Below are 12463 nucleotides of genomic sequence, written 5' to 3'. Positions count from 1 at the left end.
TTTAATTCCGTTGCGTCAACAGTTGCAAGAGCTGATGAGCTAGATGAAAGAAAACAAACAATGTACGAAGAATAATGAGTCGAATCAAGAACCGTCTCTGTCACCTATCTCTTCTGATGACGAGGAGGACTTAGAGCGGACTCTATTCCTCTCTCGTGTTATTCAAAACTTTTACGCTACCTTCTCGACATGTACCCGGATTACTTCGTAGCAGCTGCTCCCAGCTGCTTCCATCTTCCTGATGAGAAGGAAGAATTTCGATCCTCTTCTCCCAAAGCTCGTTCTTCCAAGGCTGCTAAACATTCTCTTCGTGATATAGAAGATTGGTTGAAGGTCAAGAGAGAACCCGGGAAAGCAACTTTCGCCTATCCTCTGTCGAAGCTTATTAAGAAGAGGTATAGGTTCTACCTAACCGGAGAAGCCCCCTCTATAGGAGTTTCTGCCTCCTCCCTGGGGGACTTCTCTGGCTTGGTGGATGCAACTAGAAGGTCCGCGTTTGCAGCAGCTAAAATATTCTTTACATCGCCCGAGTTGGACCATTTGGTAAAGAATATTTTCAAGATTTTAAAAATTAGTTTCTTGGACTCGACGATCGGAGCCCTCGCTACGAAAATAGAGGATTGCCCGACTCTTCAGGAAGACCTGGCATCGGACTGGCTTGGGGTTTTGTCATGTGCCGACAAATCAGTTCGGGATGGTTGCGATGAGCTGGCCCCTCTCTTTGCATTCGAGACTCTCAAGAAAAGACAGCTCTGATGTTCTTTTGTTTCGAAAGGAGTCGGCTTCGCCTCAGAAGTCCGCACTTTTGTTTTCTCCTCTCGACAAGGATCATCTGTTTCCCGAAGTAATAGTGGCCAAGATTCTGTCCACACTGGAAAAGAAGTCTACTAATGACTTGCTTGCCCAGTCTTCTAAGCGGGTTAAACCCTTGACTGTGACGACTACCGCCTCGGAATCACCCTTGCAGAAGAAACCCTTTCGAGGGGGATAGGTCTAGACTGTTCGTCAGGCCTCGATCGAATTTATGACACCCAACCAAGTCCTAGACCAAACCCGACACGAAATCATCCAAGTGATTTTTCAATCCTTCATGCTCCGATAGGGGGCAGATTGAGCCTTTTTTGGGAGGAATGGATTCTTATTGCCTTATTGCCTTATTTTTTATTTTGGTTCCCCCAGGTCCCTCAGTGTGAGGCACCTCGTATATCCACCAGAGAGTTGCTAATGCATCTTCCGGTGTATTTTGCATCTTCCAGTCTGGGATGCATCTTAGGTATTTATCGAGCTTATTCTTAAACACATCTACGCTCACTCCTGATATGTTTCTTAGATGAGGTGGCAGCACATTAAATAGTCGCTGCATTATCGATGCTGGTGCGTAGTGGATTAATGTCCTGTGCGCCTTCCTTAGTTTTCCTGGTATATTTTTTGGCACTATTAATCTACCTTGGCTTGTTCTTTCTGATATTTTTAGCTCCATGATGTTTTCAGTAATTCCTTCTATTTGCTTCCATGCTTGTATTATCATGTAGCGTTCTCTTCTCCTTTCCAGACTGTATAGTTTTAAAATTTGCAGTCTTTCCCAGTAGTCAAGGTCCTTAACTTCTTCTATTCTATCAGTATAGGACCTTTGTACACTCTCTATTTGTGCAATATCCTTTTGGTAGTGTGGGTACCATATCTCATTGCAGTACTCGAGTGTACTACGTACATAAGTTTTGTAAAGCATAATCATGTGTTCAGCTTTTCTTGTTTTAAAGTGTCTGAATAACTTTCTCATTTTTGCTTTACATTTAGCCAACAGTGTTGCTATTTGGTCGTTGCATAACATATTCCTATTTAACATTACACCAAGGTCTTTAATTGCTTCCTTGTTTGTGATTGTCTTGTTATTAGGTCCCTTGTATGCATATACCATTCCTTCTCTTCCATAATTCATTGATTCGAATTTATCGGACTTAAATACCATCCTATTTATCTCCGCCCATTCATATATTTTGTTTAGATCTCTTTGTAGTGAGTTCCTATCTTCATTACAAGTAATTTCTCGACTTATTCTTGTGACATTGGCGAAACTTCTCACTACAGAGTTTTCAACATCACAGTCTATGTCTGAGATCATAATAACAAACAGCAGTGCAGCTAATACCGTACCTTGTGGCACGACAGATATTACCTGAGCTTCATCCAATTTCTCGTCATTTGCAACCACTATCTGTTTTCTGTTTTGCAGGAATTCTTTTACCCATTTTCCTATCTTTCCCACAATATTATGCTTTCTCAATTTTTTCTCTAATATATTATGGTCTACCTTGGCAGAGCCCTAGGTGACCCAAATTCTCCGGTTCGGTTACTCCATTCCTTTCAAGGACACTCCGCCTCTATGCAATGTTCCCATCACATTACCTGCCTGCTCTTCAGGCTCGGAGAAGTTTGTAGCCTTAACCCGAGGAATAGAGATTCTCGTGTAGAAGGCTGTCATAGAGGAGAGAAGCGACAGACCATCCCAGAAGTTTTACAACCGTCTGTTCGTAGTCCCCAAGTCATCGGGGGACTGGAGGTCCGTACGGGATGCAAGCGCTCTGAATTTGTTCGTCCAGAAGACCAAATTCAATATGAAAACGACTCGTTCAGTGTTGGAATCCCTTCGTCAAGGGGACTGGATGGTATCCTTGGATATGCAGGACGCATACTTCGACATTCTAATTCACCAGGACTCCAGAAAATACCTTTGGTTTGTGTTCATGGGCAAGTCCTACCAGTTTCGAGCTCTTTGCTTCGGCCTCTCGACAGCACCGCTCGATTTGTTCAAGGGAAAATGAACGCCGTTGGCGGATGGACTAAGTCGCCTTCTACAAGTACTGCCGTTAGAATGGATATGTGGTGCGCGGGACCATATTGGCGTGCACGACCAACTTGGTGCGCACTAACAACTAGGCGCACGCAATCAGTTGAAGTGCGCGAACAATTCTCATGACAGAGTTTTTTGAACTCTCGTTGCGCGAAGTGTTCATGAGTGCACAAGAGTTTTACTCTTATGACAGAGTTTTCGAACTCTCGTCCCGTGAATTGTTCGCGTGCGCCCATAGTCATCAAGAATTTTACTCTGATGACAGAGGGATGCCTGCTACCTAAGGGCTTACGAATCTCTACAGGTAACTATGACACAGTTCCTTTGGGTCCTGGTCATGTAACACGATTCCTGGAAATTCCGTCAGGAATTAGCGACAGAGTTCATGCGGGTTCTCGGCACGACATTCCTTAAGGTCGTGAGAAAGGTATTCATAAATAGATTCTGAACCCCTAGGTTCTCATCCGAATCTCTCGGTTTCCGCTATCCAGAAGTTTCTGAAAACTCTATGGTCAACCTCCCCCCCTCTACGGGATGGGTCTTCCAAAGGTGTGACTTGTTACGTCACTCTACACTCCCAGTTGATTGCTATATCAGCTAGTCTGGTTTCGCCATCACCTATCCTATCGTTTTCGAACGAACCACCGTCATCTTTCCTCCACCTTCCCACTTCGAGTGGTTTGGTTAGCAGACGGAAATGAGCGAAGAATAAAAAATTCTTTACATTCCAGTTCATTTCCCTGGCAGGCCTTGCCTGATTTAGACGGTAGTTTTTCTCACTAGCGAGAAAGCGTTCGATGGCAACCCCTTCGGGTAAGCGGTCGATGGTAATTATGTCTGGCATTCTCGAAGCAAACTCCCACATACGAGTCTTCACCCTTTTCGGGAGACTCGTTCCTGAGAATTTTTACAGAACTTCAATGGGTGTTGTTTAAACTTCATGAAGGCCGTAGGCCGTCCTGGAGCATGCGCTCTAGCCAAGACAAAACCGCGAGGTTATTGTCTTAAACTCGGTTCTACCGTTTGATGGAGGCAGCCTCCCCTGTCATTGTACCCTGGGTATAACGATTTGCCTTTTACACGATAGGCTTCCGAGATCTTTTATTCTATCCTTACAGGGTTATTGTTTTGAACAATTAGTCCCGAAGGAACGTTGTTAGCTGATGTTTAAAGAACGATAGCAAAAGTGTGGGCAACTTTCATTACGTTTACGAACGTTTCAAACTCCGCCCACAGGTAACCAGACATCCGTTTCTGTGTAATGAACATTGGCTAGCCCCTCACATAAAGAGGAGGGGTAAACCAAAGGTAAAATGATCGCCTCTATAACTGTATATTTTGTTTGAGAACATGTTCGCTCTCATTCAAGAAAATATTACAGTTAGTCAACGATCAAATTTCTTTCGGCAATAATGTTGCGATTTGTCGCACATACATTATTCGCGCAACTTTTCTAATGCGTGGCCACGAAAAATTGTTCTCAAAAACCTGACAGACTTGATAGGCCAGGAAGAAGGAGAACGACTCTTATGTCCTGTGCGGGCATTAAGATATTACCTCCGCAGAACATAGTTTTCTGAGAGAGTTAATTGTAGAAGTACATTCTCAAACTAACGACGCAGTGTTTCCTTTACTGAGAGTGAAAGTGCACGAAGTTCGAGCGGTAGCGACCTCTCGCTTTTCGACACAACTTGTTTCTATCCGCTATCCTGCAAAGTACGTTTTGGAGGTCTAAATATATGTTTGCTACGCATTATTTGAAAGAAATCGAAACAGTGTTTGAAAATTGTAAGTTTCTCGGTCCACTTTCGGTAGCTGGCATGGTGTTGGGAGGAATGACATAGGGGGTTGCTCCCTTTGTTAGCCTATGTTTCGCCTTATACCAAGGTTGGCGAGTGAAAGGTACAATGTACCTGGAGTACTCACCAATCATTTTAGTGTTAGTTTTGGTGGGTAAAGGTTTTTTCGTGTTGGTTATTTCTGGTCTTAGCCCAGGGCAAGGGCGATATTTTCTTGTATCTTCGTTGGGTCAGCGGTGAACACCATGACTACGAGGATCTTCCACTCCATGTAGAGGCACCCATTGGTTATATTCCAAGCCTTCTACTAAGTAAGATGAGCACCGACCAGAGGCAGTATTCTCCTGCAGTAGCTCTCTTACAAGGTAAGGTACAACAGGCACTAACAGTGCTTTTGGGTACACTTTATTTTCAAGAATCGTATGCGATTGTTGAAGTTAAACTTACATCCACAGCCCCCCATCCTTGCAATGGGTAATCAGCTGTATAATTGTTCGGTAAGACAGCAATAAAAATGGATTTTTATTATAAAATGAAATTTTATTGCATACTTACCGAACAATTATTAATCAAAGCCCTCCCTCCTCCCCACTGGTGGATAGCTGGGCAGAACGAATTGATGTTACCTGGACAGTTGTACCTGTAGCTCCCTCAAGTGGAGGGAGATGACATCATCTACATCAGTGATGGCGGCGCCACCGCGGTAGTTTTGAATTTATTGTCTGCCATTCATAGGGAACCTACAGCTGTATAATTGTTCGGTAAGTATGCAATAAAATTTCATTTTATAATAAAAATCCATGTTTAAATGTTTAATGTAAATATAATGAAAATGAGAATAGTTAAGGATTTAAATCAACTTTAACTTTGTAAAATGATTACCACTTGCCCACCACACTATTAATATGGTAGTCAGAATTTTTACCTAAAGGTAAGATTTATCGAAATATACTGAATTTTGATAATGAAATTTATTGGTGTACAGTATTTTGATACCAACTGTTAGGTCACTTAATGGCCCTCCCTCCTCCCCTGGTTTTTGTATAACAAGATCACTGTCAACTTCAAATTGTGAGGACCATGATGAGGGGGGTGAGGCTGCCTAGGCATAGTAACCCCTCAGGTGCTTCCATGGGTTGAGGTCCAACACTGGAAATCCCAGTAGGAGATGATATCGCTCGCTTGCGACAACGTCATAACTCAAAAAAATGTATTTTTGAGTTATCCATATAGACATCGAGTACATTTTTATGATATAAATGATATGTCTATATGTCTGTGTTACATAAGTTACATCAAATTGCAATTAGGAAAGTTGCTAAGGTAATGATTACTACAATAAAAATTTTATTTGTAATTATTATTATGCTAATCATATGTTTGTATTAATTTGAACTTAATTTTTTATTATATTGCTATGTTTAGTAATTTAGTGAATAATACTACAGAAAATTATTTTTTTTTCAGGAAATGGAAGAGAAATTGGAGAGCATGAAAGTTGATGACTGTGAAAAAGTAGTCAGTGATGATGGAGTGTTTACGGTGAGTTGGCATTTGCTTTTCATTACTGTACCTTTTTCTTGTTTAGTAAGTAAACACTGTTGTATTATTTTAATATCTCTTACTGAAGGATCATGTTATAAACTGTTTATGGAGAAATATAACATTCTCCGTGTACAGACATTCAACCTCGCACCACCTTCTCTTCTCATACATCTCATAACCTTACTCTTACCCACATTAACTCTCAACTTCCTTCTCTCATACACCCTTTTAAATTCTGTCACTAATCGGACAAGCTTTTCTTCCGCGTCTGCAACTAGTACAGTATCTATCATCCGTAAACAACAACTGATTTACCTCCCATTCATGGTCATTCTCGTCTACCAGTTTCAATCCTCGTCCAAGCACTCGAGCATTCACCTCTCTCACCACTCCATCAACATACAAGTTAAACAACCACGGCGACATCACACATCCCTGTCTCAGCCCCACTCTCACCGGAAACCAATCGCTCACTTCATTTCCTAACCTAACACATGCTGTACTACCTTTGTAGAAGCTTTTCACTACTTGCAACAACCTTCCACTAACTCCATATATCCTCATCACATTCCACATTGCTTCCCTAACAACTCTATCATACGCTTTCTCCAGATCCATAAACGCAACATACACCTCCTTACCTTTTGCTAAATATTTCTCGCATATCTGCCTTACTGTAAAAATCTGATTTATACAACCCCTACCTCTTCTAAAACCACCCTGTACTTCTAAGATTGCATTATCTGTTTTATCCTTAATCCTATTAATCAGTACTCTACCATACACTTTTCTAACTACACTCAAATAACTAATACCCCTTGAATTACAACACTCATGCACATCTCCCTTACCCTTATATAGTGGTACAATACACGCACAAACCCAATCTACTGGTACCATTGACAACACAAAACACATATTAAACAATCTCACCAACCATTCAAGTACAGTCACACCCCCTTCCTTCAACATCTCAGCTCTCACACCATCTTTGCCTGATGCTTTTCCTACTCTCGTTTCATCTAGTGCTCTCCTCACTTCCTCCATTGTAATCTCTCTCTCATTCTCATCTCTCATCACCGGCACCACAACACCTGCAACAGCAATTATATCTGCCTCCCTATTATCCTCAACATTCAGTAAACTTTCAAAATATTCCACCCACCATTTCCATGCCTCCTCTCCTTTTAACAACCTTCCATTTCCATCTTTCACTGTCTCTTCAATTCTTGAACCCGCTTTCCTTACTCTATTCACTTCTTTCCAAAACTTCTTCTTATTTTCTTTATATGAATGACCCAATCCCTGACCCCACCTCAGGTCAGCTGCCCTCTTTGCCTCACTTTCCTTGCTCTTTACTTCCACATTTTTTTCTCTATCTTTCATACTTCTCTACACTATTACTCTGCAGCCATTTTTCAAAAGCCCTCTTTTTCTCTTCCACTTTTACCTTCACTCCTTCATTCCACCATTCACTGCCATTCCTCATGGTGCCTCTAACAAACTCCTTGCCACACACATCACTTGCAATCCCAACAAAATTTTCTTTTACTAACCCACTCCTCCTCTAAAATACCAGTTTCTCTCACTTTCACTTCGTTATATGCCATTTTCAACCTTTCTTGATATTTACTTTTTACCCCTAATTTTATTAGCTCTTCAACCGTCACTAGCTCCCTTTTACATCCACCTACTCTATTCCCCCACTCTTTTGCTACAACTAATTTTCCTTCCACTAAAAAATGATCAGACATACCGTTAGCCATACCCCTTTACACGTGCACGTCTTTCAATCTTCCAAACATTCTTTTAGTTATCAACACATAATCCATTAACGCCCTTTCTACCACTCTTCCATTGCCACTCTTACCCATGTATACTTGTTTTTATCTTTTTTTTTGAAAGAGCTAGTGCTTATCACCATTTCTTGCTCAACACACATATCTACCAGTCTCTCACCACTCTCATTTTCACCTGGTACGCCATACTTCCCAATGACACCTTCTACCTCTCCAGCGCCCACTCTAGCATTTAAGTCACCCATGACAACTACATAATTCCTTCTACCCAGTCCTTCTACACACCTAGTTAATTCATTCCAGAACTCATTCCGCTCTTCTTCACTTTTCTCACAACCTGGCCCATACGCACTGACAAAAGCCCAACATTCCCTACCCAACCTAACCCTTACCCACATTAACCTAGATGATATCTCCTTCCGTTCCACTACTTTACCTATCATCCATTCACTCAGCAATAAAGCCACACCTTCTTTTGCTCTTCCCCTTTCAATCCCAGACACTCTACCAGACATTTCACCAAACATCACTTCACCCTTCCCATTTATCTTTGTCTCTCACACAGCCAATATATCCATCCTTCTATCCCTAAACATACTTCCAATCTCACATCTTTTACTCTATCGTACTACATCCACGCACATTCAAACACCCCAAAACTAGAGTGCAGGGAGCAGTCACTCTCCCCCCAGCTCCACCTCTTTGATGTCTCACAGGATTATAATACAGAAGAGGGGATTCCCAGCCCCCTCGTGCCGTCCCTTTTAGTCGCCTCTTACAAAACACAGGGATACATTGGCGCCAGATTGTTTTTATGCTATTCTAATTGTTTTTATGGCCCCGCAGCCCCATACTACCAAGAAAACCCATGAATCTGAAAGAAGGCTCTCTGTAGAAGGATAAGAATACAATAGCTGCACTGGGGTTTCCTGTGAAAGACTCAATGACTTCATAATTGTAACAATGTTTACCATGATTTCAGCTGCCATGAAACCCAGAGGGCTTATCACTACCCCTAACACTATCTTTACTATTCATAGGGGAATGCGTTTGTGACGAAGGTTTTATTATTATTATTATTACTTGCTAAGCTACAACCCTAGCTGGAAAAGCAGGATGCTATAAGCCCAGAGGCTCCAACAGGGAAAATAGCCCAGTGAGGAAAGGAAATGAGGAAAAATAAGAATAATTAGATAAATAAAAATAAAATGAATGTTTCTTATATAAACTATAAACACTTTAACAAAACAAGAGGAAGAAAAATAAGATAGAATAGTGTGCCTGAGTGTACCTTTAAGCAAGAGAACTAACCCAAGACAGTGGAAGACCATGTTACAGAGGCTATGGCATTATCCAAGACTAGAGAACAATGGTTTTATTTTGGAGTATCCTCCTAGAGCAGCAGCTTACCATAGCTAAAGAGTATTTTCTACCCTTACCAAGAGGAAAGTGACCTCTGAACAATTACAGTGCAGTACTTAACCCCTTGGGTGAAGAAGAATTGTTTGGTAATCTCAGTTTTGTCAGGTGTATAAGGACAGGAGAATCTGTGAAGAATAGGCCAGACTATTCGGTGTATGTGTAGACAAAGGGAAAATGAACTGTAACCAGATTAGCTAGATTAGGAGGCAAGGATGGTCTGTGTATGATATACCTTAAAACTTAAATCTTTAAACTTTGCTCTATTAGATAACTACTCTACAACAATACCCAAATCAAACAAAGGCTCAAAAATAGGAGATGTAAGTAGAGAGTGCATCTTCACCTCTGAGATTGACCTGTAGGCTTCATGACAAAATTAGTTATCAAACATGTAGTCTCTTGCATATCATCTGATACTGTTCTTTCCAAACAAATGAAAAAATTGAGAATAATTTTAAGATTTGGTTTACCACAGAATCAGCCAAAGAAAGAATTTTTACCGAACTACCCATTCTTTCACCCATTGCCAAGGTAATTTATGTTTAGTTAGCCAACCTGAATAACTTGAATTTAATGTCTGTCTTCTATAGAAACTGATTTGGGGCTCTAGCAAATAATTCTTCCAAGAACTTTTTATTTTTTATTAAAGTTATCTTCCTTGTAACAGGTGACTGTTGGCCCCTCTTCATCAGTATTGGAATCTGGAAATAAGAGTACGATTTTAGGATCTGGAAATACAGAGGTTTTTCTTCCACCACCAAGAATAAATGCTGGAATGGTCACCAAAAAGGGAATACTATACTTGTATGGTGGAATATATGAAGATGGAGATAAGCAGCTTACTTTAAATGACTTCTATTCTTTAGGTAAGTGTAATTGCTTTTAGATTTTTGTTATTGAAATACAGTAAATCATCTGTTAGACTGTTTATTTACTTTATTTCCAAGATCGTAGTGGTGTTATTACTATTATTATTATCACTAGCTAGGCTACAACCCTATTTGGAAAAGCGAGATGCTATAAACCCAAGGGCTCCAACAGGGAAAAATAGCCCAATGATGAAAGGAAATAAGGAATAAATAAATGAGGAGAACAAATTAACAGTAAATCATTCTAAAAACATTAATAATGTCAAAACAGATATATCATATATAAACTATAAAAAAAACTTATGTCAACCTGTTCAACATAAAAACATTTGCTCCAACTTTGACCTTTTGAAGTTCTACTGATTCAACTACCCGATTAAGATCATTCCACAACTTAGTCACAGCTGGAATAAAACTTCTAGAATACTGTGAAGTATTGAGCCTCGTGATGGAGAAGGCCTGGCTATTAGAAACTGCCTGCCTAGTATTACAGACAGGATGGAATTGTACCGGAAGATCTGAATATAAAGGATGGTCAGAATTATGAAAAATCTTATGCAACATGCATAATGAACTAATTGAACGACGGTGCGAAAGATTAATATCTAGATCAAGAATAAGAAATTTAATAGACAGTAAGTTTCTGTCCAACAAATTAAGATGAGAATCAGCAGTTGAAGACCAGACAGGAGAACAAAACTCAAAACAAGGTAGAATGAAAAAATTAAAACTTCTTCAGAATAGATTGATCACCAAAATTCTTGAAAGACTTTCTCAATAAGCCAATTTTTTGTGCAATTGAAGAAGACACAGACCTAATGTGTTTCTCAAAAGTAATTTTTCTGTCGAGAATCACACCTAAAATTTTAAAAGAGTCATACAAAGTTAAAGAAACATTATCAATACTAAGATCTGGATGTTGAGGAGCCACTGTCCTTGACCTACTTACAATCATACTTTTGAGTTTTGGTAGGATTCAATTTCATACCCCATAATTTGCACCATGCACTAATTTTAGCTGGATCTCTATTAAGGGATTCAGCAACCCCAGATCTACATTCAAGGGATGGAATTGATGCAAAGAGAGTAGCAGCAAGCTTGTTTTCTAGGCTAAACCACATGCGAGGGGCAAGTAAAAAATAAGGTTCCCAACGCTGTACTCTCGCCATGCGAGATGCTAGGTGAAATCTGGCAACACCGCCTTGATTGTTGCTCCACCCACTCCATTCCCACTACCGGGAGCGATCGCTGCGACGCTCAGTGCCGTCCTAACAGCCATCCGCGATGGAGCCTGCAATCGCTGTCACCGCCAGGTGTGAAATCCGTTCAGTGATTCGATTTTTAAACACGCAGAAGCTTAAACCTATTGAAATTCATAGACAGTTGGAAGAAGTTTATGGCAAAGCTTGCATCAGCGTCCAACACGTCCGCAAGTGGTGCAGGGAGTTCTCCGAAGGACGCACAGACGTCCACGACGAGCAAAGGAGCGGGAGGCCATCGGTGTCCGACGAAGTCGTGGCGAAGATTGAGCGCATTCTCCTCGAGGATCGGAGAGTAACGCTTCGGGAGCTGGCTGACCAGGTTCCTGAGGTTTGTGAAAAAACCATCGACAACATTTTGACTGGAAAACTTGGTTATCACAAGGTGTGTGCGCGGTGGGTCCCGCACATGCTTTCAGAAACCCACAAAGACAATCGCGTCAAGTGTGCCGAGGGGTTTCTTCGAGAATGCGCCGAGAATACCGAAGAATTCTTGGACTCCATTATTACGGGAGATGAAACGTGGTGTCACTACGTCACTCCAGAAACAAAAGAACAGTCGAAACAATGGCGCCATACCGGATCACCTGTGCCGAAGAAGTTTAAGCAGACCCTGTCCGCAGGAAAAGTGATGGCAACGGTGTTTTGGGACCGAAAAGGCGTCTTGCTTACCGAGTTTATGCCTAAAGGGACCACAATAAATTCGGAGAGGTATTGCGAGACGTTGACGAAACTCAAAAGAGCCATCCAAAATCGCCGGAGAGGAAGACTGACCAAGGGCATTAGGCTGCACCACGACAACGCGCGCCCGCATGTCTCTCGACAGACCACCGCCCTACTGGACAAATTCGGCTGGAAATTGCTTGATCATGCCCCCTACAGCCCTGATCTTGCTCCCAGCGACTTCCACTTGTTTCCG

The 12463-nt window shown here is 41.3% G+C and overlaps 1 protein-coding gene across 1 annotated transcript in view; it reads left to right on the top strand.

Moving 5' to 3' along the window:
• The window catches only part of LOC137650048 (kelch domain-containing protein 4), a 160481-nt gene that overhangs the window by 138385 nt on the left and 9633 nt on the right, over positions 1–12463 (top strand). Inside the window, exons 9-10 of the mRNA XM_068383081.1 lie at positions 6118–6192; positions 10084–10282. Coding sequence (XP_068239182.1) covers positions 6118–6192; positions 10084–10282 — 274 coding nt within the window. The remainder of the gene's footprint in view (positions 1–6117; positions 6193–10083; positions 10283–12463) is intronic.

The sequence above is a fragment of the Palaemon carinicauda genome, chromosome 1, assembly GCF_036898095.1.
Source record: "Palaemon carinicauda isolate YSFRI2023 chromosome 1, ASM3689809v2, whole genome shotgun sequence".
Lineage (NCBI taxonomy): Eukaryota > Metazoa > Arthropoda > Malacostraca > Decapoda > Palaemonidae > Palaemon > Palaemon carinicauda.
The sequence above is the reverse complement of the archived record's forward strand: the minus strand, read 5'-3'. Positions and strand labels throughout refer to the sequence as shown.